General features: G+C 39.6%; 2 protein-coding genes across 4 annotated transcripts in view; both read left to right on the plus strand.

Moving 5' to 3' along the window:
• LOC306871132 (piwi-like protein 2) overlaps nucleotides 1-13963 on the plus strand; it is a 40589-nt gene extending 26626 nt beyond the window's left edge. Inside the window, exons 15-23 of the mRNA XM_079418849.1 lie at nucleotides 1640-1753; nucleotides 8095-8283; nucleotides 8428-8529; nucleotides 9430-9546; nucleotides 10081-10169; nucleotides 10849-10954; nucleotides 11111-11364; nucleotides 11519-11626; nucleotides 13591-13963. Of these exons, the coding sequence (XP_079274975.1) occupies nucleotides 1640-1753; nucleotides 8095-8283; nucleotides 8428-8529; nucleotides 9430-9546; nucleotides 10081-10169; nucleotides 10849-10954; nucleotides 11111-11364; nucleotides 11519-11626; nucleotides 13591-13747 (1236 nt within the window). The 3' untranslated portion in view covers nucleotides 13748-13963. The remainder of the gene's footprint in view (nucleotides 1-1639; nucleotides 1754-8094; nucleotides 8284-8427; nucleotides 8530-9429; nucleotides 9547-10080; nucleotides 10170-10848; nucleotides 10955-11110; nucleotides 11365-11518; nucleotides 11627-13590) is intronic.
• A 10270-nt stretch (nucleotides 13964-24233) lies between these two features.
• The window catches only part of LOC306871155 (metal cation symporter ZIP14-like), a 28494-nt gene continuing 24886 nt past the window's right edge, over nucleotides 24234-27841 (plus strand). For 2 of the 3 annotated variants that reach the window (XM_079418877.1, XM_079418875.1), the window contains exon 1: nucleotides 24234-24399. The gene's annotated coding sequence lies outside the window, so the exon portion shown is untranslated. Of the gene's footprint in view, nucleotides 24568-27841 lie in introns of all 3 variants that reach the window. The other variant, XM_079418876.1, reaches the window with a different exon arrangement.

A 27841-nucleotide genomic window follows, 5' to 3' on the forward strand; every position in this document is an offset into this window, starting at 1 on the left:
AAAAGCCTGTTGACTTCTGCCATTAATCTACGTGATAATGGAAGGTTTTTTAAACATTCGTTTCTCATTTAATTGGTTCCACAGTATTCGCTGATTTTTATTTAATCCAAATTTTCTTATTTGTTTTGCTAATAAATGTTCTACGTTTCATAATTATGTTCCTCATTCTTTACTGATTTTTAGTTTTGTATACCTATTTAAACTAAGTTATTTTATATTAGGCATTGCATGGTGTATTTTTATTAGTTTTGTTAATAAACGTTATGGTCTACGTTGTAGTTTGTTGTTGCTTTAATTGAATTCAAGCAATTGATGCCAAACTGCCGCTAATTTAAAAGTGCAAGTAAAATGCACACAATGCTTTTATAAGCTGTTTAAGCAAAGGAAAGAGGGGAAATTCAAACTAAAAACAAAAAACTGCTGTATGGTTCTTTTTCAAACTAGGCTATTTAAAAGTGAGGGAAAGAGGGAAAACAACCCCCCACCACAGTGATACCGGTGTTGTCACACGTCGATTAACCGGTGGGAAAATTTCCTCAGTCACAACCCTAGCGTGTAGGTTATGTGCATCTCGAAGCAGCTCCGTTCACAGTAAATGCTGCTCCACACAAACAGCTGTCATTCACATGCAAACTCCATTTCTGCATATGCTGTGAGTCTGATTTGCTTATGTTCATCGGGGAACAATGTGCACCATTCTATCAGATTTGTATGGTAAATCATTTATAAACCTACACCAAAACAGAAGTCACAAACAGTATATTTAGATGTATTCTGGTAAGTAAAACCTCTGAGTTTTTGATGTCCACATGTTCTTATTCAAGACATGATAGTGGCTGTAGCATTTATATCATAAAGAAGTGGTCAAATAATAAAGATTAAGTGGACATTTGATTTAAATGTTGTTTAGTCAGTATTAAACAAGGATTAGATCGTGCAGTAAAGTATAAAAACTATCGTCAGGCTGTTGCTGTCCTCAGCAGGCATTTGATGTAATGCATAATGTACATAAGTTATGATTATATTGTTTTACTATATCATATATTTTAACAGTTTGTTCTATAAAACCATATGATTACTTGCTTTTTATATTTTATTTGACCCTATCTGTATTGCCTCTTTGCTATTATATGTATGTGTTTTAAGTCATTTTGAAGTCTGTTTGCTTGGGTCTGTTTTTATTACCTCAAATTTTCAGAATAACCGACCGATTACTCTATTACCGAAATAATTGTTAGTGACCGCCCTAAATATTGTATTTACCGGAGTGAAACCCATCAGTACCTGACAAATATCCATATACAGTTGTTATTTGTGCCCGTTTTAAATGTAAAACAACAACATATGGATCTGTTAGAATCTAAATATAAAGCAGGCGGGAAATGAAAACTAGTTCATTCAAGCATTGTTGTTATGTGCAGATAAGTTTGTATTTTTAAAACTCGACATGTTTGAAAAAGTATCCTTCATGTTAGCAAATGCAAGTTGTTTCGAAGAATCACTAATATTGGCACATTTGTCACTGGATGTGTTCACACTTTTAATTAATTGCATTGATTTTGCATACTGTCTTTTTTGTTCATGATACATTGGTGTTTGTAGCTAACATGATTAACTTAAACATTTTGTTTCTCCATAGACTCAAGGAAGAACTCTGCCCAGCGAGACCATCTGCTTGCATTCAGCTTCTTTTGTCACGTCTCCGGCAGTAGACTGGTCCAGAGAGGTGGTTCGAGACCCCTCCATCAGCACCGTGAGTCAGCACAATCAGTGTAGAGTGTTTGAACGAAGCCACGGAGTCATTGGTTTGTGGGGGAGTGCACACGTGCAGCGGGCACATGTCAGATTGATCAGAGGAGGTGGGCTGCAGAACCTGCATGTTTTCAAAGGCAGGAGGTCTCACACCACAGAAAGAGAACAGCCTTGTTTGGCTCGAATGAAAGAAATGTGTGGATTGCATAGAGGCACATCACATGTAGGTGTTAAAGGGTCATTGAAATGCATTTTTTTGCTAGATTTTGTTTGCTGAGGTGCACTTATCTTAATATGGTTCATCAGAAACAGGAATGATTTAAATATAAATGGTCATTTTGTACCATGACTTTGGCCCTTATGATTTAAGCTCTGTTGGAAAGGGCAAGTCTGCTGTGAGACTTCAATGGAAATGCCCACTAGTATGATTGGTTAACAACTTTGCACATGAAATGAGTAGGACTGTCACTAACAATTATCATGTAATCATGTAAAAAAAAAAAAAAAATTTTTTTTAAATAAAAGTAGACTCAGGCAAAGTAGACTTTAAAGACTTAAAATGCATATAATAGCAGTGAGGCAATGATAATTGGTTCAAATACAAGTAATCATATGGTTTTATTGAACAAAACATAAATGCATAAATGTAATCAAGCATTATGTATTATATCAAATGTCTGCAGAAGGCACCAAGGGACTGATGATTGTTTTTACACTTTACCACAGTGTGACTAAACATAATTTAATTCAAATGTCTGCTTAATCTTCAATATTTGGACACGTCTTTAAAGGGGTCATATGATGCTTTTTTTTTTTTTTTTTAAGTTCATTATTTGGTGTAACAGAATATGTTGACATGTTTTATTGTTCAAAAAACACTATTTATTTTTCAAATACTGTACATTATTGTAAGTCCTCTATGCCCCGCCTCTCTCAAACGCTTCGTTTTCTACAAAGTCCCTCCTGCCAACAAGCGCAGTCTGCTCTGATTGGCCAACTGGCACAGTGCATTGTGATTTGGCCGAACACCACAAGCTGCGTCGGAAATGTGTAACGTAAACGTAATATGTAATTTAAAGGGAAACAGTTAAAGCTCAAAGGGAATAATTTATGATTTTATAGGGAACTTGAACAGAATCGCTGTTTTACGGCTGATCACTGAAGGAGCCATATATCACCAACTCTGCACTGGATATTACAATCCAAAATATAGTGGAAACACTATCAAATAGCATTGTAACAAAACCGGCAGATTAAGACATTAGCTTGTAAGCACAAAACACAAGATACTTATCTTTTCAATATAAATAAGGGTTTATTTGATAAATCTATCTAAACACATTCACACGTTGCAGAAGGAGAGAAAGCAAGGATGAGTTTAAGAGAATGGAAATGTGATATCCCAAGTTTACAGCAATATGTGCTATTGCATCGACCTGAACAACCTTCAATCACTTATTTGACCCTCGCTTTGAGTTTCTCAATGAGGCTAAAATTTGTATTAAACGCACCAGCTCAGCAAAAATCTGGAGGTTGGTTACTTGCGTAAAGGGATTCCCTTTCGTCGTCGTCCTTGCAGACGGGGTTTCCCGAGGTTGCTGATTGGCTGTGGTCGTTTGTAGTGATGTCTTGGGAAGCCAATCGTTGGGCGTTGGCTGGCGATGGTTTCAGTTGCTTGTTGAAGTTTGAAGCGAGTTCAGTGAACTGGACTTTGCGGCAAACTTAACTTTTGAACACGAAACTCAACGGAAAGAAACTAAAATAAAAGGATAAAATGAGGTAACGAGACTAGTTGGGTTTTCTTCTCGTTGTGGTAGCAGCTGGCATGTAGGACAGAGCATGCTCAAAGATCGCTAAAAAGCAGCGTTGAAACACGGTGGCAAAAGTTAAAACAAAAAAAGAAGAGAAAAGGAGAGAGTTTGATGGTGTCCTGAGTTTTTAAACACTGCTTCTGGACACATCCCATCTGGTGTCTTGACCAATTAGATAGGCTATTATCCTAGCTAGGGGTCTTCCTTCCATCATAAATCACTCACATGGTCTGAATTTTACACACACTTGCAAAGTATACTTTTGGATGTGATTTCTATAACCAGAATATGATACATTTGACAGAATCAATTGGAAGAAACGTTTCAAGCTAGAATTGTCAAACTCATACAAACCAAACAGGAATAACCCTTAAAGTCATTCAGTAGTTATTAAAAAGACACATATGTGCTTAAAACATGATGGTCTGTGTGGGTTACATACATGATATGGGGTTGTCTTAACTTTGATAAAGAATATCTCTTTGGTTTTGAGACTTTAGTCTTTGCAACTTCAGGGATCTTATCTATGCATGAACAGCTTGTAACACTCCAAAGAGAAAGGAAAACTTGAAATTGCATCATATGACCCCTTTAAGTCAGAAATGCTACAACCACTGTACATTTTTGAATATGTGGACATCAAAACGTGTAAACTCAGAGCGAGGGGTTTAGACTTATTTTGAAGTCGTGATGAAAAGTTAGAATATTTAGACTTTACACGATTCCAAATCTAGGCATTTCATAAGAGCAGAAAAAAATAATTCCCATTTTAAACTGGGGAAATAGTTTTGAGTAATAAAAAAACACTGCGTTTCAAAAGAGTAACTCTTATGTGAAAATATGATAAACATTTTGATTCTCCATTTCATGACCCCTTTAATGTATGAGGCTTTGGAAAAGAATTGCTGAACTAAATGACTCTTATGATCTGGTTTGTTTTAGTGACTTCAATTCAGCGATATGTTTTTGGTGTATTCTGTTCTTAGGTTCATTTTAGTGAATCAAGGCAAGTTTATTTATATAGCACATTTCATACACAATGGTAATTCAAAGTGCTTTACATGGAAAAAGTAAAATAGTCATAAAAAATAACAATAATATTGATCACAGCAATAAAAATGAGTTGGAAAAAAAGAGAAAAAATTGTAATAAAAACAAGAAACTTAAAGAAATATTCTCAAGTTTGTTCAAACTCTTCCGCACTGAGCGGAAATAAAACCTTCCAAAACACCTAACTATTCCACTGCTTCACCCCGTACTTACTTTGGCCATCATATCTGACCTATTCGCTAAAACTCGGGGTGTGCCCCTGTCTGTAATGGTAGGAATTTAGAGTTGGTAGAGCGATTCACGACTAGAACCTCCCTTCTAGCGTCTCACATTCTCTCTGTATTTATACCTTCAAATGTACTAATGGCCTCTAGGGCTCTTAGTGCCTTAGAGAATGCATTTTGTCCCCCCCGGACTTGTAGATGTGCACTCTTACACCTTTACACTTACAGGTGTACCTAATATTATGACACCAGTTTTCTTCTGCTGGTGTCCCTCACTCATATCTGAGTCCATCGCTCTCCCTCTCCTGCACTCCCTCTGCTTACAGACAGTCCCTAACCAGAAACCAAACAAATATAACTCAGAGGTCCTACTTTAAACTGATTAAACACTTGTCTGTCTTTGCCCATATTCTCTTTACCATCACAGCACTTACTTTAGCCTTCAGTTTAAACTTTTAAAATGATAGAAAATTTAATTAAAATAATTTTCAATTCTTAACTGTTTTAAGCTCATTCAACAAATGCACAGCTAAACGGATGAGTTTTGAGTCTGGATTTAAATGTGGCTAATGTTTTAGCACATCTGATCTCTTCTGGAAGCTTGTTTCAACTGTGCGCGGCATAATAGCTAAAAGCGGACTCCCTTTTTTTGTGAACCCTTGGTATTTCTAACTGACTCTATCCTAATGATCTGAGTGGTCTGTTAGGTTTGTATTCAGTGAGCATATCTGCAATGTATTTGGGTCCTAGGCCATTTAGTGATTTTATAAATGAGTAAAATAACTTTAAAATCAATCCTAAATGTAACTGGAAGCCAGTGTAAGGACCTGAGGACTGGTGTGATATGCTCAGATTTTCTGGTTCTAGTCAGAATTCTGGCAGCAGCGTTCTGGATGAGCTGCAGTTGTCTAATGGTCTTCTTTGGAAGGCCGGTGAGGAGACCATTACAGTAATCCACCCTGCTGGTGATAAAGGCATGAACAAGTTTCACCAAATCTTGACTGGAAACAAAACGTCTAATTCTTGCAGTGTTTTTGAGATGATGGTATGCTGATTTAGTTGCTGCTTTGACACGACTACTAAAACTAAGGTCTGTCTCCAGAATCACCCCAAGATTTTTTAGTTGTTTGACCCCTAGAGTCAAGGTATGCATTCACCTTGAGAACTTCATCTTTGTTTCCAAATGCAATGACAGTTTTCTCCTTGTTTAACTGAAGAAAGTTCTGGCACATCCAACTGTTAATTTCATCAATGCATTGGCAGAGGGAGTCAATGGGGCTGTAGTCATTTGGAGATAAGGCTAGGTAAATCTGGGTATCATCAGCATAGCTGTGATAGGCAATTTGGTTCTTCCTCATTATCTGACTTAGTGGGAGCATATACAAGCTAAACGAGAGCGGTGCAAGAATTGAGCCTTGTGGGACTCCGCATGTCATGGCCGTCCACTTAGACTTATGCTCTCCTATACTCACATAATAACCTCTCCCTTCTAAGTATGACCTGAACCATTTGAGTACCATCCCAGAAAGCCCGGCCCAGTTTTCCAGTCTCTCTAGAAGTATGTTATGATCGACAGTGTCAAATGCACCAGCACTGATATTTTGACAGAATCAGTATGAAGGCGAATATCATTTATTATGTTAATGAGTGCTGTCTCTGTGCTGTGATGCGCTCGGAAACCAGATTGAAAATTGTCCAGATATCCTTTTGAGTTTAAGTAGTTGTTCAACTGATTTAAAAACTACCTTTTCAATAATCTTACTTATGAAAGGAAGATTTGATATTGGTCTATAATTTCTCAATATGGTGTTATCAAGATTGCACTTTTTCAGAAAGGGCTTAACAACTGCAGTTTTCATGGAGTTTGGAAAAGTCCCAGAAAGAAGTGAGGCGTACATGTGGGAAGTGTGTCAAGATAGCAGGTTAACGATTTAAGGTGCTGTACTATTTCTTCCAATATTTTGCTATCAAGTGCTTCAAAAACAGACATATTTACTACTTTTTGAAATTGCGGTCGAAACTCTGACCTCTGCATAACTTGACGATGTACCAATCGCCTTTCTGATATTATTGATCTTCTCAGAAAAAAAGGAAGCAAACTCATTGCATTTGCTGTCGGAAAGCATTTCACTGGGAATCTGATTTGGGGGGTTTGTTAGTCTCTCAACAGTAGCAAAAAAGTGCGAGTGTTTAAGTTACTGTTAATAAGGTTTGAGAAGAAGGTCTGTCTAGCTGTGGCTAGTTCCACATTGAAAGCATGAAGGCTGTTTTATAGATGCTATAGTGAATTTCCATTTTCGTCTTCTGCCACATCCGCTCAGCTTTTCTGCATTGTCTTTTCATACTCTACTCATGAATTGCTGTTGATTTTTCTCCATGTTGATTTTTGTCTGCCATTCTTCTTGCAGATTTTCACGGGGGCAGTATCATCAATAACATTCTTAACTTTTGAGTTCAAGGAATCAAGGAGAAGATCAACAGAGTCTGCAGAAATGCTTGGTGTTGAAGATCTAGCCTCCATAAATAGCGCACTAGTGTTCTCGTTAATGCATTTCTTTCTGACAGAGACAGATCTAGATTCAGTGGTAACAAGAGATCAATATATCAAAGAAAATCAGAAGAGTCCAACTCTGAGGAAATCATTGATAACAGTTCTGTGAAATCTTCAACAAAGGCTGGAGAGTATTTTGGAGGCCTGTAAATAATGATAAACAGAATACGCGGAGCACCTTTCAGCACAATACCTAGATATTCAAAAGACAAATACTGACCAAATGACACTTGCTTGCATTGATAGACATCTTTAAAAAGAGCAGCTACACCTCCACCTCTCCTAACAGTCCTGCAGACACTTATAAAATTAAAGTTAGGAGGGGCTGTTTCATTTAGGACTGTTGCACTGCAGTTGTCTTCTAGCCATGTTTCGGTTAGAAACATAAAATCCACGTTTTTTGTGGTTAAGTCATTGATCAGAAATGATTTATTTTTTTAGTGAGCAAATGTTTAAAAATGCTAACTTGATGGCATTATTTTGTGTCTCAGCAATCTTAGTTTGAAGCATTATTGGCCGCAGATTAGATGGGTTAGCCGTACGTTTTTTTTTTTTTATAAAATGATTTTTCTTTTTGTTTGTTTTGTGATCATTATACTGTAAAATTATCTTTGGATGTTTTGAACTTTGAACAGAATTGAAAGCCCTGATCTCATTCCTTCACATTGCTCTTATGTAGTTCTTGTCTCCTGATTGCTCTCTTCAGGTTCCTCTGAACTGCTGGGCTGTTTTCTATCCCCGGCGGGCAACCGATCAGGCAGAGGAGCTGGTGACTACTTTTACGAGGGTAGCCGGACCAATGGGCATCAGAATCGAGCGGCCCATCCGTGTAGAGCTACGGGATGATCGAACCGAGACCTTTGTCAAGAGCATTCACTCTCAACTCACCAGTGAGGTGGGCAAGTGAATGAAAGAGCTTTGAAAAGTTTACTATTCTCTCAAAGAGCAATGCAACTATCTATGGGCCATGATTCTTTTGGCTTTGTAGTGCATTGGGGTATTATCTAAATACCATAGTATATTCTCTCTTGGTTTTCAGCCCCGTGTGCAGCTGGTTGTGTGCATTATCACCGGAAACAGAGACGACCTGTACAGCGCCATCAAAAAGCTCTGCTGCATCCAGAGTCCTGTACCATCACAGGTTTCATCGCAACACAATTCCTTTCCATTTCATTGTTTAGTTGCTGTTTATGTAACACATACACTACTGTTCAAAGGTTTTTTTTAAATGTTTTTGAAAGAAGTATCTTATGCCCGGCAGGGCAACATTTAAGTAAATTAGTAATATTTTGTAATCTGTTGTATATTTTAATTAAAATGTATTTTATTCCTGTGATGTGCAGCTGAATTTTCTGCATCATTACTCCAGTCTTCAGTGTCACATGATCCTTCAGAAATCATTATAATATGCTGTTTTACTGCTCAAGAAACATTTCTCATTATTATTATCGATGTTGCGAACAGTTGTGCTGCTTTAATACTTTTGTGGATAAATGGAGAGATCAAAAGAACATAATTTATTAGAAATTCTTTTTTTAACATTATGTATTTTCTCTCACTTTTGTTCAGTTAAATGCATTCTTGCAGGAAAAAAGTCCATTTCCTCAGCCTTTAAAACAATGTTGTAAAAATGTTTTGCCTGAAAGATTATACCTCTGACCACTTCATTTGTACTGAAATTCAATTTTGCTTTATTTTAATACTTTTTGTAGTTTTTTTTTTTTTATTCCCATGTCAGTGGAATTTATTTAGCTGTTAAAGGGTTAGTTGAAACTAAAATGAAAATTGTCTTTTAATTACTCACCTTCATGTCATTCTAAACCCACAAGACCTTTGTTCATCTTCAGAACACAAATTAAGATAGTTTTGATTAAATCAGAGAGCTCTTTTACCATGCATAGTAAGGACATCGCTAAAATAGTCACTGAGTAATTAATGACACAATTTTTGTGGACTATCCCTGGGGACTATTAGCTGGGTTTTTTTGCCTTGTGTATTGTATTCATATTAGACATTTCATATCTGTTACTCTTATTCCCAGGCCATCAACGTGCGGACCATCTCCCAGCCACAGAAGCTCCGTAGCATCGCTCAAAAGATCCTTCTGCAGATCAACTGCAAACTGGGAGGAGAGCTGTGGACGGTAAATGTTCCTCTGGTGAGTGTGTGCTAATCAGACCTTTTTCCAAACGGGTGGCCCTGGAGTTACCCTACCCTATCTCGCTTTTGATTAAAAAATGCTTAAGTAAATATGAAGAAGTATCAGGAATGAACCTAAAAATGGCCACTGCACAGTGAGAACTGATAAACGGTAGCTAGGCGTGATCCATTTTCTGTTTTTTTTAATACATTGATTGGTTAAGTTTCAATATTTATTCCTAGGTTCACATCTTGACTTTATTACCTAGACACCAGCCGCAACAAACTCATTAATAGTCAATAATTAAAATATTGTCTTTTCTTTGTACTTTTTTTTTTTTACTTTAATTATATTTGTTCACAAGTTTTAAATAACCTGTAATAGATTGAATATGATGTAATGCATGAAAAAGAGAAAAAGCATCCAAAAGTGAACTTAGTGCATTGTTCCTTCTGAATAGTATTGATTTTGGATTGTTGCATCAAGTAAATATCTGCAAATGGGATTAAATGAAAGGATAACTTTTAACTCCTGTAGTTTTGATTTGAACAGAAATCCCTGATGGTGATTGGGGTGGATGTGCACCATGACATAAGCAAGAAGAGCAGATCTGTCATGGGTTTTGTGGCAAGTCTCAACAGGTAAATTAAAACCACCCAATAAAAGTTCACAAGTCTCTTGTGCTCACCAAGGCTGCATTTATTTGATCAAGAATACAGAAAAAAATAATACATGTGAAATATTACAATTTAAAATATCGTTTGCGTGATCCTTCAAACTATTTTCCTTTTTTTCAGGATTATTTGAGTATAAAGTTACTTTATATTTATTTATTTATTTATTTTTTGTAATAAAAACATACAAAATCATACTGATCAATGCGTCCTTGCTAAATTAAAATACCATTATAGGCTGGTTGTTTTCACACACTGCGGCCACACAACTGTGTTCTAACACATTATAAAAGTGATTTTTGCATAATAGGTCCCCTTTAATATATATCGGTGCCTTTGTTTTGTCTCAAGATGCACACCAGTAATGTTTTCTTCTAAGCACGTTCATAAAAATTGCTTAAATGTCCTAATTGAACTACTACCTAATCATGGCTTACTCTAAGCCCCGTCTGTGAAACCGGGCCGAACTGTAGTAGCTGATGTCTACTAACTAAAACTGGTTTGCCAAGCCACTCATAATTTAAACTAGCTTCCCCAACAGTGTGAGCTGTTAATATGAGCGCAGAAATGAACATGTTCTGCTTGTATGCATCAGATTTGAGTTCTGTGAATCAGGCCTAACCCTTTGTTTCTTGTCCCGGTGTAGCATGCTGACCAAATGGTACTCCAGGGTTACCTTCCAGATGCCTCATGAGGAGATAATCAACGGCTTCAGGGTCTGTCTGCTGGCTGCCCTGCAGAAATACTACGAGGTAATGAGGCATTTACGTGAACTTGTCAAATGATTTCGTAAATGCTACAGCTTCCATACGTCTCCTGAATGTTGTAGAGGGATGTTTTACCCTTTTTTTTTTTTTTTTTTTTTTTTTTTTTTTTTTTTTTTTTTTTTTTTTTTTTTTTACAAACAGGTGAACCACGCCTTCCCTGATAAGATCGTCATCTATCGCGACGGCGTGTCTGACGGACAGCTCAAGACCGTGGAGCTTTACGAGATCCCTCAGGTTCTGAAATGCTTCGAGACCATCCCGAACTACGAACCGAAGCTGGCTTTCATCGTGGTGCAGAAGAGGATCAGCACCACCCTGTACTCCTACGGATCCGACCACTTTGGCACGCCCTCGCCAGGAACCGTACTGGACCACACGGTCACAAACAGAGACTGGTTGGTTTACAAGAGCTGAAGCGCAGCCCAGGATTCTGCAAGCGGGTTTAGCAACTAGATGTGCAAAGCTCTGCAGCAATGAGATCTAGTCAAGTGCATTAGCATGAGGAACTAAAATGTGGTATATGAACTGACATGTTTCTCTTCTCTTCAGGGTGGACTTCTACCTAATGGCACATTCGATTCGACAGGGTTGCGGCCTGCCCACTCATTACATAGCAGTGTACAACACAGCAAACCTCACCCCTGACCACTTACAGAGGTTCGGTTTAACATTACTGATTTAAAGAAACAGCTAAATGTGATCTTTAATGTCATGGTTTTATACAAGGATAAAAGTTACTTTTTTAATAACTGGCATGTTAGCTTTCCCCGCCAAACTGAATTTTCAGGGTTTCTGCATTTTCGCTTTTATACACTAGGAGGTGCTATTATGCATCTCCTGAGTGAGTTTAGAATCACTCTTTATTTTGATGTATTGCACGTTCAGATATTCATACAAAATATTCTGGGGGCCAAGAAATTTTAGTGAAAATCAGCAAAAACACTGGCGGTGTTGAAAGGCAAGATCCACCCATTTTATCCACAGACAATGGTGTAAAAAAACCCCCCCAAAAAACCTAACTAACAGGAGTACTTAGTAAAAGAAGGCAGTAAAAAAAAAAACAAATATATATATATGTATATATGTATATGTATGTATGTGTGTATATATATATATACATACATACATACACACACACACACACACACATACATATATATGTGTATAACGTAATATTTGATTACGTTCTGTCCAATTAATCACTAGTAATTACAGAATTTTTTATAAATTGCCCTATAAACTATATATTACAAATAAAGTTAATGTATGCATTTATTTTATTTGTTATTTTGGTAACGCTTTCGAAAAGGGAACACTTATTCACTGTATTAACTATGACTTTTCCCTCAATAAATTCCTAATTTGCTGCTTGAAATTTAGGTATTGAGTAGGATTAGGGACGTAGAATAAGGCATTAAATATGTGCTTAATTACTACTAATAAATTGCTAATATTCTAGTAATGTGCATGCTAATCAGCAACTAGTTAAAGGGGTCCTATTATGGTCTTTTACAAAGTCTTGATTTTGTTTTGGGGGTGCACTAGAACATGCTCTCATACTTGGTGGTTCAAAAATCACATTATTTTTCACATAAATATGCGATTACATTATTACAATACTTTTCTCTCCAGCCTGACACAAACGGCTCGATTAGTTGCGGGATTGATGAAGGCCTGCCTTCCAAAAAACTAAATGTGTTGTGATTGGTTAGCTGTCCCAGTGTTTCAGTACTGCCCCGCCCCTTGCCAAAACAGCAAGTTCATCAATATTGCTATATCAATTCAGACCCCGAGAATATTGAACAAGAGGATTGTGCAGAACCTTTGCACGCACGGATATCGTTATTAATATATCGTAATGTTATTGTTTTTGTTTTTTTGGCTAAATCACATTTTAGATAGGATGTCAACAACAGCTTAAAAATAACTGCTTTTTACTATGTACAGAAACGGTAATATGTATTATGTTTATTGTTCTTTAATTCTAATATTGTTACATGAATTGCAGTGCAACAGTTATACAGTTGAATTTATTTATACCATAGCCCCACAGACTTACACTATTTGTTGCGGCTTATATGCAAATTAATTATCTGCCAGCGAGAGGCGCTGTTGAGAAATCGAGTTTTCCCTGTTAACGCTGTACACAAAGCAGAGCTCCGCTCACAAACGCTGCTTTATTAGACATTATATGCAAGATGAAATGAAAATGACATCCAAAATTTTCTGAAAACAGTCGGTTTCCATCAGAAATAGTGATATAAAAACACCCGCACCGGGTTTTGATTTTGAAACGTGCGGTGCTCAACCAAGCGTTCTCCCCACCAGCCAACCATTCGAATTTCCGTTGGCGGGATTTATTTTTGTAATATCACAGCTACAGGAAAACAACTTTGTAGTCCAAACGGGCCGCTTGTTGTAGTTCTTGAAAAGGTTTTTTTTTTTTTTACTAAATATTTGCCTTTGAAGTGGACTTTGAGATTAGTAACTTTGTAGATCTTTTTATGCCCAAACATACACACTCATCACTGACTAAAATTCAAAAAGTGAAAAGGCATAAAAGGACCCCTTTAAGAGACCCTAAAATAAAGTGTTACCATTATATATTTTTTTTCACACAGGTTGACTTTCAAGATGTGCCACCTGTACTGGAACTGGCCCGGAACGATACGCGTTCCTGCACCGTGCAAGTACGCCCACAAACTGGCCTTCCTGTCTGGCCAGTACCTGCACTCAGAGCCTGCCATCCAGCTCTCAGAGAAACTGTTCTTCCTGTAAACAAGACCCGTTCAGCATCTCCAACTGACCCAAGAGGGATCGAATCTCCCTCTTTCGTTCTTGTTTTTTTTTTTTTTAATTGCTGTTCTTAAAAGTAGTGTTATGAATGTTCCAAAACCTTTTTTTCTTAGTGGTGGTTTTATTTTTTTGGTAACTCTCTTAGTTGTTAGTTCTTGAAGCATTACTGAATAAAGTGCATGTCACACTTTAACTTTCTCCAGCGTCTCTCTCACAGTGTTGTGGTTCAGAGCAGTATTCATTCTGTATGAGCAGATTCCTTTTTCTTAAGGAAATTTGTTAATTAACATGAACTAACAAGGAACAATACTTCTACAGCATTTAATCATAATGTTAATTTCATAATTGGTCCATTTACCAATGCATTTTAAAATCAAAGGTTTTATGTTAACATTAGTTAATGCACAATTAGCTAACATAATGAACAATTATATATTAATAGTTGTTAATGCTGTAAACACGAGTTAATTTGCAAAAACGGTTAACTCAGTTTTTAACAATTTCCAAAAATCTAGTTTTTTCATTGTGCATTCAAATTAATTTCAATCAAACTGCAGTTGGGTTATTTTGATTAGGCACAAAATTACTAAAAACACGGTAACACTTGATTTTAAGGTGTCCATAATACAGAGTAATTACCTAGTTAAGTACTTAGTAGTAGCCGCTGAACTTGCATGAAACAAAATGTATTTACCATGTAACTAAGTTATGGAACAGCCTGTACTTAGTTTGTAATTATGTAGATGTAATAGGCTGCTACTGTTACACGTATGTAACCGACCGAGTCTGTTACACAGCTACTTATGTGACCAAACTATTGTTACATATGTGTTGCAGACTTTATACAACCTAATTATAAATGTAAGTACTCAGGCATAAGCTACTTTATAAAAGTGTATCAAGATTGTGCTTCATGTGTATCTATACTGTACACCTTATCCAGCTGCACCTTACTTTGATTTAACCCACCAGTACACAGCTTAAATACATGTAATACCTTTCCAATTACAGAATATTATACAGGCATAAGCTACTTAAAATAAAGCGTACCAAGATTGTACTTAAGTGTGCTAGTAGCTGTGTAACAAACTCAGTCTGATACATTGTAATGAGGACTGGAGCGTGACAACAGGGATAAGATCCAAACGCAAGCTTTATTATACAGATCGTGGTCAAGGCAGGCAGGGTCGATCACCAGCAAACAATAATATCCAGGGCAAGGCAAGAGAGTAGACAAAAACACAGGCAATGGTCAAGGCAGGCGGCAAACAATCAAAAACCAGAAAAACAATCCAGAGTCCGAAACACAGGCAAGGCAAAAACAAGGCAATGAAAACGCTCAGTAATGTCCAAACACAGGGAAACAAGACTTCGCAAAGGCCTGTTTGGCATGGCCCTCTTTATATGGCCGCCAAACAGGAAGTAACCATAGAAGCAGAGGGAGCAGTAACAGTCTGTACTAGGGCAAGAGCTCCCTCTGCTGGTGTGGCGTTACAGAATCCCCCCCTCAAGGAGCGACTCCTGGCGCTCAAAAATAAACAGTCCAGGAGGGTGGTGGGAATGAAGTAGACCAGGGGGTGGGATGGAGGGGCCAGGTCCATGCAGAGGGAGTGGACCTGGATCATGGAGCAATGGCAAACTGTGGTACAGTGGAGCATGTGTCCATGGTGGAGTCGACAGGTTAAGCCATAGCAGAGCTGGTAGGGTAGGAAGCCATGGTGGAGACGATGGGACTGGAGCCCACCAGAGCGAAGCAGACGGGACCAAATCCCACCAGGGTGGATCAGACGGGGTCAGAGCCCACCAGGGCTGAGCAGAAGACCACCATGGCGGAGCAGATGACCACCAGACCCGAGCATAAGACCACCACGGCGGGGCAGACAACCACCAGACTCGAGCAGGAACCCATGACAGAGACTGGGATCTGGGGAGAACAAGGACAGACAACACAGAGAGAGAGTCCCCCTGGTCCCAGGGGCCGTGACCGGGCAGGTCGAGAGTTCGTAAACGGTCTCTATGGCTGTGGTAGGACAGGAGGAGGATATGCAAACGGCCTCTATTGCCGTGACTGGGCAGGACAAGGATTCGCAGACGGCCTCCATAGCTGTGACAGGGCAGGGCAAGGATTCGCAGACGGCCTCTTTAGCCGTGACAGGACAGGGCGTGAGCTCACAGACGGCCTCTTTAGCCGTGACAGGACAGGGCGAGAGCTCACAGACGGCCTCTTTAGCCGTGACGGGACAGGGCGTGAGCTCACAGACGGCCTCTTTAGCCGTAACAGGACAGGGCGAGAGCTCACAGACGGCCTCTTGAGCCATGACAGGACAGGGCGAGAGCTCACAGGCGGCCTCTTGAGCCGTGACAGGACAGGGTGTGAGTTCACAGACGGCCTCCTTGGCCGTGACAGGACAGGGCGTGAGCTCACAGACGGCCTCTTTAGCCGTGACAGGACAGGGCGTGAGCTCACAGGCGGCCTCTTTAGCCGTGACAGGACAGGGCGAGAGCTCAGGAACGATCTCCATGGCCGTGACGGGGCAGACAGTGAGTTCAAGAACGGCCTCCGTGGCCATGACAGGGTAGACCGTGAGTTCAGGAGGAGCGGGCACTTGAGGGCGCTCTTGCAGCGCGGACACTTGAGGGCGCTCTTGCAGCGCGGACACTTGAGGATCAGGAACGGCACTCCTGGCCGTGACTGGAGAACAGGATTCTCGGGGATCTGGATCGACACTCCTGGCCGTGACTGGAGAGCTGGATTCTCGGGGATCGGGATTGGCACTCCTGGCTGTGATTTGAGAACTTGATTCTTGGGATACGGGATCGGCACACCGGGCCGTTGTTTGAGAACTGGATTCTCGGGATTCGGGAGTAGGTACCACCACTTCGGGAGGTTCTGCAGCCGAAGCCGCCACCTCTGGTGGCACTGGAACGGGCTCGTGGACCGGAGAGGCCTCAGGAGCACAGTGTGCAGCCCACACACTCAGAATGGCGACCGCCCTAACGGGAAGCACTGAGGTCAGGGGAACAGTCTCGGTAACAGCCAGAGTTGAGACCTTGGGAATGCCTGCTTCTCGCACCGACATCAGTGGTGGGTCCATCACACTGGATATCAGAACTCGAAGGACTGACCTAGAATCTGTGGTAACAGCCTTTGTCAGTTCGGCGGAGGCGTGAAAAGACTCTGGCTGAGGAGCCGAGGCGTGAAGAGACTCTGGCTGAGGAGCTGAGGCGTGAAGAGACTCTGGCTGGAGCACTGAGACGTGGTGTGACTCTGGCTGAAGAGCTGTGCCTTGGCTGGACTCGCGAGGATCAACTGTGGCTGTGCTTGCCTCATGGCAATCAATTGTGGCTTGGCTTGTTTTGCAATGATCAACTGGGACTTGGCTTGACTCCTGACGATCAATTGTGGCTTGGCTTGACTCGTGATGATCAATTGTGGCTTGGCTTGATTTGTGATGATCAGCTGTGGCTAGGCTTGGTTTGTTGGTAGCAGTTATGACTTGACTTGGTTCTTTAACATCAGCTGTGATTTGATAAGACTGTGGAAAATCGTCTGAGATGTGATGTGACTCTTGTATGGTGGCCATTTTGTACACAGTTTTTGGATTGACAGCTGTGACATGGCGAGGCACAGGCATGGTGGCCATCCTGGCAGAGGACTCAGGCATGGGGGCCATCTTGGCCAGGTATTCCGGCGTGATGGGAGTAGGCCCTGTAGACTCTGGCTGGGCAGGCATGCCGTGAGCAGGCATGACGCGAGCAGGCTCTGGCTGGGTAGGCATGACGCGAGCAGGCTCTGGCTGGGCAGGCATGACGCGAGCAGGCTCTGGCTGGGCAGGCATGGCGTGAGCAGACTCTAAAACTGCGGCCATTTTCCCAAGAGACTCTTGTGTAGCAGCTATCTTACGATGGAGCTCTTGAATAGCGGCCATGTTATGGAGAATCTCCTGAGTAGCCAGCATAACGTGAGCAGGCCCTGGGGTAGCAGACATGACGTTATCAGACTCTGGGTTGGTAGATATGTAATCAGACAGTGACGTGTTAAACATGACAGGAGTAAACTGTGACTTAACTGGCATGACGTGAGTAGGTCCTGGTGTAGCAGACATGACATTAGCAAGCTGGGGCGTGGCAGGCGTGATGTTGGGAGGTTTCGGGTTAGCAGGCATGATGTTAGCAGGCTTTGGCATGGCAGGCATGACGTTAGCAGGCTTTGGCTTGACAGAGGTGACGTGAGTAAGTCCTGGCTTGGCAGACGCAACATTTGCAGGCTGTGGCTTAGCAGACGTGATGTAAGCGGACTGTGGCTTGGAAAGCGTGACGTGAGTAGACTTAGGCTTGACGTGAGCTCGCCTTGGCTTGGCAGGAATGACCTGAGCAGGCTGTGTAGACTCTGACGTGACGTGAATAATTCCAGACATGAAGTTCGAATACTCTGGTGTGGAGGATGCCGGAGGGTAGCTGGGTTCCTCATCAGCAGTCCCCACAGTAAGTGCAGAGCCACTCAAACACAAAGCAAAATCGATATAACGAGTAAGAGTCCAGTGATGGGTATTTCGTGGCATTAAGTTTGATATTTCTTTACTTAGTCCAAACCGAAAAATGTCTTTCAAGAAGCTTTCCTTAAAGTCTGTCTGGTAAGAAAGTTCACAAAACTTAGCCACATAATCTTCAATGGGCAGCTCACCTTGACGGAGGCGCACGAGACAATCCTCAGGATTCATGGTTGATGGTAAAGCTGCTGGATCTGTGGTAGGCGAAGTCTTCTGTAATGAGGACTGGAGCGTGACAACAGGGATAAGATCCAAACGCAAGCTTTATTATACAGATCGTGGTCAAGGCAGGCAGGGTCGATCACCGAAAACACATGCAATGGTCAAGGCAGGCGGCAAACAATCAAAAACCAGAAAAACAATCCAGAGTCCGAAACACAGGCAAGGCAAAAACAAGGCAATGAAAACGCTCAGTAATGTCCAAACACAGGGAAACAAGACTTCGCAAAGGCCTGTTTGGCATGGCCCTCTTTATATGGCCGCCAAACAGGAAGTAACCATAGAAGCAGAGGGAGCAGTAACAGTCTGTACTAGGGCAAGAGCTCCCTCTGCTGGTGTGGCGTTACATACATATGTGTAACAGTAGCTGCCTATTACATCTACATAATTACAAATTGTAATTACAGGCTGTTCCATAACTTAGTTATATGGTAAGATTGTTTTGTTTCATGCAAGTACAAAGGCTACTACTAAGTAATTGGATTCTAGATTTTCTGACTAACAGACCTCAGTCCGTCAAGTTAGATAAACTCTCCTCCTCCATCATCACCCTGAACACCGGCGTGCCACAGGGCTGCGTACTGAGCCCTCTCCTGTACTCCCTCTTCACCCATGACTGTGTTCCTGTTTATGGCTCCAACACCATAATCAAATTTGCAGATGACACCACGGTGGTAGGTCTGATCAAGGATGACGATGAATCAGCCTACAGGGATGAGGTGCAGCACCTGGCTGTATGGTGTGCCACCAATAATCTACAGCTAAACACCCAGAAGACAAAGGAGATCATTGTGGACTTCAGGCGGACTAGGAGTCATGCACACACACCCATCTACATCAACGGAGCTGAAGTGGAGCGTGTGTCGAGTTTCAAGTTCCTTGGCATCCACATCTCTGATGACCTCACCTGGTCCCATAACACCTCTACTCTGGTCAAAAAGGCACAGCAGCGCCTTTACTTCTTAAGGAGTCTTAAGAAAGTTCACCTGAATCCCAGGATCCTTGTGGAATTCTACCGCTGTACCATTGAGAGCATACTCACGAACTGCATCTCAGTATAGTACAGCAATTGCTCCGCATCTGACCGCAAAGCACTCCAGCGGGTGGTGAAAACTGCTCAACGGATCACCGGCACCCAGTTAACTTCCATTGAGAACATTTATTATAAGCGCTGTCTGGGCAGGGCAAGAAACATCATCAAGGATGCCTCTCACCCTAACCATGGACTTTTCACCCTCCTTCCATCCGGCAGGCGTTACAGGTGCCTCCGCTCTCGCACTAGTAGGCTCAGGAAGAGCTTCTTCCCCGAGGCTGTGACACTTCTGAACGCCACACCACCAATCTAACCTGCACCTGCTTATTACTGCACTGGTCACAGTACTTTACACACATGCATTTGCACTACTCATATTTTGCACAGACTGCACATTGTCAAAGTCATTACACTATAAACTGTTTAAAGTTGTTACTGTACAAGCACAGTAAACTATTTCTATAAAATATTGCACTACTGCTATTTTGCATAGAATACATTGTTCTATCAATACTTTGCACACTCATCCAGCTATATTTATTCATTACCACTGTTCTCACGTTTCTGCTGTTCATAATGTGTATATATAATCTGTAATCTATATAATCTACATTGCTCTGTTCATAATGTACATACAATCCCTACATTGCATTCCTACTTCATATTCTGTATATACTCTGCTCAATACTGTATATAGCAATTCCACTGTATATTCTGTAAATCATATATTCACTTACTCTGCACTTATATGTATATAAAACACTATATTCTTGCACTTCTGGTTAGATGCTAACTGCATTTCATTAGCTCTGTACTTGTACTCTGCATAAATGACAATAAAGTTGAATCTAATCTAATCTAAGTACTTATGTAATTACTCTGTATTATGACACCTTAAAATAGTGTTACTAAAAATACTAGCTAACACAATAAAACATGATAGCATAATAAAAAACATGATTTTTGAAAGTTACAAAAAAATGGTGTTGTCTGTTTATGCAAATAAATTCTTATGTTGTGCATAGTTGGTTGTTTTTAGCTAATGCATTAACTAAGGTTAACAAATGAAACCTCCATCCTTTCCCTCATTCTAAAAGCCCAAAGGAACAGAAAAATGCTGCTATTTTTGAAAACAGTGTGATTTGTTTCTGGGCAGCTGACTCTCAACATAAGTACAAAAAATGCATTAACATTCCACATCAACTTCTCAAGATTTGCATTACTCCCCAATTGAGCATTTAGTAACAAAGGATCTGTTGAGGAATAATGCATTGAAAAAGGAATAAAGTTGAAAATGTATGTCTCCTGTAAATCTAAAGTAAATTTAGATCATGCAAATTCTGACACTTTGCACTAGGGTTCAATGGAAATTTGGTATTAATAGCGATATATTTGTTTCCAATAGATGTCAGTGTTTTAATTATCACTTTTAAACTGGCTAAAATTTAATGCAAAAACTAGCAGCAAAATGTTTAATTGAATAAGTCAGAACCTTCTGCTCAGCAGAGGTTTCACCCATATCCCAGTGTCATAGGTTGTCAGTCACAATCATTGTGACTGTAGAATGATAGCCGTCGTGTGTTGAAAAGTGTCAGGTGCCCCATGTAACCCGTATGGAGCAGAAGCATCCCTCTGGGTTGCTCAAAGCCATTTCCTGTCACTTGCCACTTGTTTCAAGCAATCTAGCACCATCTGAACAAGCTCCTAAAACACAGCTGGAGCTCTACCCAGCCAAACACATCAGCTGTGTACAGAAATTACAGTTCAAAATGCAACCATTATTCATGTGCAAGATCATAACTGCATGGCACTTAACTAAATTTAAAGTGCAATATGATGAGGTCATGTGGTTTAATAATTGTATCATGAGCTCATAGTTGTGTCTGAATTCTAATTCGTCCTATATACTGAATGACTACAGTGGTGTGAAAAAGGGTTGACCCCCTTCCTGATTTTTTATTTTTTTTGCATGTTTGTCACACTTTAATGTTTCAGATCATCAAATAAATTTAAATATTAATCAAAGATAACACGTAAACACAACATGCAGTTTTTGAATTAGGTTTTTTATTATGAAGGGAAAACAAAATCCAAACCCACATGGCCCTGTGTGAAAAAGTGCTTGCCCCCTAAACCTAATAACTGGTTGGGCCACCCTTAGCAGCAACAACTGCAATCAAGCGTTTGCCATAACTTGCAATGAGTCGGTTACAGCGCTGTGGAGGAATTTTGGCCCACTCATCTTCAAGTTCAAGTTTATTTGTATAGTGCTTTTTACAATATAAATCGTTGCAAAGCAGCTCTACAGGAAATTACGTTTCCACAATCTATTTATATATTGCAGAACCTTAATATATTTAACTTATGGCAAAATATGGTAATTCTGTATGTTGTCTGAGCGGTGGCATCCTCTGAGGTCCTCTGAGGGGTTGCATCATCGTTTCTCAGGTGTTCGGTCATCTCAGATCATTTAAGGGTTGGATCCAGACTGAAGCTTCTGTAATTCCTAGTTACCATGGGATGTTAATCCCGTGACAGAAACAGAGAAACAAATAGAGACATAATTAGCGTAGCTGCTGTTCCATCTAAGCAAAAATGATTTGTTCAACCCAAGCTAAATAATAATAATAATAATGTACATTTGAACTGCAGTACAAGATTATAAGATTCATTATGTGAATGCTTGGCTAAAGAGATGTGTCTTTAATCTAGATTTAAACAGAGAGAGTGTGTCTGAACCCCGAACGTTATCAGGAAGGCTATTCCAGAGTTTGGGAGCCAAATGTGAAAAAGCTCTACCTCCTTTAGTGGACTTTGCTAGGAATTACAGAACTTCAGTCTGGATCCAACCATTACATGATCTGAGATGACCAAACACCTGAGATGGAGGATCAGCGCCGGGAGATGACGTATGTGTCCCTGATCGTAGGCAGAGGCCAGACACCTGGATGAACGCCAGAGACAGATCCCCATTGAGGACCCCGCCACTTAGACAGCCATCGGAAAAGACCACTGGAACCAGCTGAGCCCATTCAATCTGACTTGCTGCAGTTTGGAACTGAACTGCTGGTTTGTTTGGCCAGAGGAGAACTGACCCCCGACTGAGCCTGGTTTCTCCCAAGGTTTTTTTCTCCATTCTGTCACCGATGGTTCCTTGCCACTGTCGCCTCTGGCTTGCTCAGTTGGGGACGCTTCATTTCCAGAGATATCGTCGACCTGATTGCAAAGACACTATTTAAACTTATTGACACATTATTTTCCTTTCTTGATATTGTGCAGTGCTTTGACACAATTTGCATTGTAAAAAGCGCTATATAAATAAAGGTGACTTGACTTGACTTGAATGAGTTAAACCTCCTGTATCCTGTTTTCTGAGTAACATTGAGAATATCACTATATATTGTTGAAACACCAGTCTGACGGGGCTCATGTTTATAACAGTAGCTTGGTGGAGTAGACTCATTTAGACCAATATATTCATTTGGTTTAATCCAGGTTTCAGTCAGGCAGAGTACATCAAAATTATTATCTGTGGTCATTTCATCTTGGCAGAATTGTTGTAATTCAGCCACATTGGAGGGTTTTCGAGCATGAACCGCCTTTTTAAGGTCATGCCACAGCATCTCAATAGGATTCAGGACTTTGACTAGGCCACTCCAAAGTCTTCATTTTGTTTTTCTTCAGCCATTCGTTCCGGGAAACATGCAAGTATCTTCTGTTGCTTCCGAAGGGCAGTACTAAATGGGAAAAAATAATATTCCAACAAAATAAGAAAAATTTGGACATCCTCATGCTGTTTTCACGCCCCGGCTCTTAATGCATCGTGTGTTCTTCTGGGGCATCAGTGAATGTTTGAACCTTTTTTAATAGTTAAATGTTTTTGTTGTGGAACACACGACACTATTATACACTTATTTATCTAACACACATACTTAGTTTACATTTTGAATTTGCACATAATACCTGTACATACAACTGTCAATGTGTATAGTGTTACTCCTTATTTACATGTTTTATTTTTATATCTGTCACTCATCCTGTTGCACTGTGGAAGCTTCTGTCAAGAAAATTAATTCCTCGTATGTGTAAACACACCTGGCGGGCAATAAAGCTCATTCTGATTCTAATTAAGTCCTGCGATTGTCCTCAGTGTGAAAAGATGGATACAGTCACTGCTGGAAAGGGTTCAAATATGAAGCATATCCTGGAAAATCTGCAGGACGTGGAGGGTTTTTCTGAAGAACGGTGAAGGGACTCATGAACAACCATCACAAAAAGAAACAGCTGTGGATCATCCAGTAACCACATACAGTATTAAGCACTTTTGAAAGGGGTTATTTTAATAATTTCAGCTATTTTTTGTCTTGTAGACTATATTAACATACTCAAGACAGTACTTCCATCTACTTTCTAATCTAATTTATTAAATATTGAGAGCGTTGAAGAGCTCACGAATCAAAGTATTAAAATATAATCCAAACTCTCTTGACCTTTGTAAGGCTGGTGCTTTCGCAAAGCAGACTGGCTAAAAAAAAACATGCGTGTCTAATGAATATTCAATAAGGTACGTTCTCGCCTTCCAATGGCAGCGTTGGCTGCTGAATATTAAGTAGCATTCGTAATTTCTCTGGGCGGCGCTGACTAATGACGCCATCTCCCCCCGCCCTGCGTGTTAGTTACACGCCGCTGTCTTGTGAATGGGTCAAGACAGAAAAAAAGAGAAAGCCATCCGGTCTCGTTTTTAAACGTGTTACCTCACGTCTCTCCGTTCATTCTGGACTGTCAGATAACGGACCTGTCACGCGTCGACAGATCAAGAACTCTCAAATTTGGTGAGCGGCATCTTTTCTTCATGAACTCAGCTAGCCGGCTAACCATTAAACACGAACCACGTCAGTGTGCTGCTTTTACCGAGGTTCAGTCGTGTTACAGGCAGCGCATCAGCTCCGTGAGGATCGGGTCTGATGCTGGAGACAGACACTGGCCTGTTGTTAGCAGAGGTGATGTGATGTTTATCATGATCCGCACAGACATGCGTCAGTACTTACTCGCGTCTTTTTAGGTCCTGCGTTGCATCTATTATTATTATGTGACCCTGGACCACAAAACCAGTCATAAGGGTCAATTTTTTTAAATTGAGTTTTAGACATCATCTAAAAGCTGAATGCATAAGCTTTCCATTGCTGTATGGTTTGGACAATATTTGTCTGAGATACAACTATTTGAAAATCTGGAACCTGAGGATGCACAATAATCAAAACATTGAGAAAATCACCTTTAAAGTTGTTCAAATTATGTCCTTAGCAATGCATATTACTGATAAAAAAATTAGGTTTTGATATTTTTATGGTAGGAAGTTTATAAAATATATTTATGGAACATGATCTTTACTTAATATCCTAATGATTTTTGGTATAAAAGAAAAAAATGATCATTTTGACTACAAATATAACCGTGCTACTTAAGACTGCTTTTGCGCTCCAGGGACACATAAAAGAGTCAGACATTGTTGTGAACTTGATTTATTTGTTGTCTTAAATAGGTGAATCATGTCTGTTTGATGTAAGATGATAATATTTAGAAAGTTAGCTAGCTTTATCCAGTTCTGTCCCTCTGACATGCAGTATAGATATGAAGTGTGTTGTTTGGCTATTTTGGATTTTCCATGGTGTGATATAATAATGATAATAATATAGTAATGTTACGTTAATTCTGTACATGAACTGTTAACTTGTTAAGCGTTATACAGTGTAATGGTGTTATTATGCAGGTTTATATGGCTATTGCTAAAACAGATAGATATAGAGGTGGAAGATGGTTATATAATGTAGATATAAAGCAATTTAGTGGTGGCAAATAAAACAGACACAATGTAAAATGAACATTTGACATACTTAAAAAATATGAAAACCAAAAATGTGCGCTTCAATAGGTAAAATTATACAAAATGTAAAACTTTTCACAAATAACTCACCTGACCGATATCAATTTATCAAAGTTATTTTGAAATATTACTAAAGTATTGCTATTGACTTATAGTGTTGATAATAATAATAATAATAAATTATAATAATAAAATGTGTTTCCTGAGGTCACGGAATACAAAAGTGTAATAAATTAATATGGGATTTTTTGTAGAGAATATAATGATTTATAATTTACAGTGGATGTATTTTTTTCCTCCTAATATATTTTGGCACCTATATAGTTTTTATTTATTTATTATATTTTTTACTTTTAACAGGATGAGGAACTGGAATAATTTTGGAAATTCATTGGTCAAAAATGTATGAGAACCATTATAATAATAAAATGATAACTTGTTGTGACTAAAAACTCTTGATTTATATTGAAATGTAAGAGAATGTGTATTATCTGTTCTCTGATATAAAAATAAAGATAACAGGGATTATAGTAGTCACCTTATTGATTACTCCTCTGACGTATCTTTAGTGGCCAAAACATTCTCACAAAATCCTCGGAGGCCTGTCAGGTTTGACGTAGTGTGGAAAGCAGCAAAACTGCTTGTTATCCATCTTTCCAGCTTAGTGGTTAGGTGAGGGTATAATTAATGCTGTTTGTTGGTGGTAATTATTTCTGAGGATGCCCCCACGAGCTGAGGGGAAGTGCTCTCTGGCATTACGTCGTATTCTTTAATGACAGGTCTGATGATTCAATTACTGTGCCTCTGTTAACCTCATTGTATAAAGGGGCTTTGATCACTGAGGCCTTGGACATTCGAAGCGTCCTGGACTGTGTGTCAGCTGAGCCAGCTGTTTAGGGCCGAAGAACGACTTCTGTAGAAAGTAGATGAGCAACAGGTAAAGCTGATTTTAACATATGCATTCAACAAAGTTGATTAACTGTGTGAATATGAGAGTTAGTGGCCGTTCCAAAAATATTAATATTTGCTTTGAATGATGCAGCTGTCTGCAGAAGGAGTCTAGGTCTTGCCAGCAACAGTATTCAAGTTGTCAGCAGTCAGCAAATCTACTTTACCAGTCATAGCTCTCAATTTCCTCATAACCTTCAAGAGGGTTTGTTCAGCAGTACAAGTAGTATCTTGCCTTTCTGCATCATAACAAGTTTTGATTGCATTGCGTGTCTTAAGCACTTGACTTCTTTTTACCGGAGTATGAGAACAAATTCTTCAGTGAGCCACAGGATTTGGAGTATTATTTTATGCACACACAAGTGTTGGCCTAGTTCTCTAACATTTTAATATGTAAACATTAAAGTGCAATAATTATTTACTCACTCGAATGTCGTTACAAACCTGTATGACTTTCTGTGGAACTCAAAAGAAGATATTTATTATTCTTCTTAAGTTGAACTGGGTTCAGTAGGGTCTGATATCATCAGTATCTTATTTTGTGATGAATGTTTCATTTGTGGTTGAACTATGAGGGCATATTTTACTACATGCATTATTTTTTTTTACTACAGATTATTGGTACTACTTGCACAGCCAAAGCTATCAACAGTTTCAGCAGCCAGCAGGAATGTGTGTTTAAATACACATAAACTAAAGTATAAAGCATAAAGTGTAGTCTTAATGCTAATTCAACCCAACGCACTGGTGCTTAAACTGCTTTTCTCATATTTGGCTAGATCGGGTTGTTTCAGAGCAAAGAGTATTATAGTACAGCTTCCTTAAAGGCATAGTACGCACTTCCTCTGCTGAACTTTGAAGGGCTTTCACGTGCTTTCCTTCATAACCTCTTTCCGTCGATTGTGTATTCTGCTTGACGACAGGTGTCTAGTTGTTGATAAGGACCTCTCTTGTGGTTTTCACCTGAGTCATACTATGAAAGCTGCCACATCAGCAGAGCGAAGATGTCTGTCAAGTGGAAAGATTTGCTCTCTTTTTTTTCCACTAGTGTGCAAGTTAGTCTGCATTCCTAATCTAGAGACATTCAGTGGACGTTTAATGGGTCGTTAAAAAGCCTCTGGCTTATTTGCGTCATTGTACAATTGTGAATCTGAATGAAATGTATTTTTTTTAAGACTTAAGCAATAAAATTAAGGAACAAAATTGATTTATTTGGTAAAACAACAAGTTTCAGATCTTTAAAATGAGTTAAGGCAGTAGCTAAACCTGAACTAATTGAATGATGGTTTGAATAAACATATTGTTCTGAGTCATGTCTGTTTTTAGTTGTTATGTGAGATGAGCTTTTGCCACGACCGAGACATCAGTCAGCAGACTTCCTCGAACAAGTAGTACTTGGATAGATTGATAGTTATTTTCATGACTTTTCATATTTTAATCTA

The sequence above is a fragment of the Barbus barbus genome (genome assembly GCF_936440315.1).
Source record: "Barbus barbus genome assembly, chromosome: 6".
NCBI classification, from domain to species: Eukaryota; Metazoa; Chordata; class Actinopteri; order Cypriniformes; family Cyprinidae; genus Barbus; species Barbus barbus.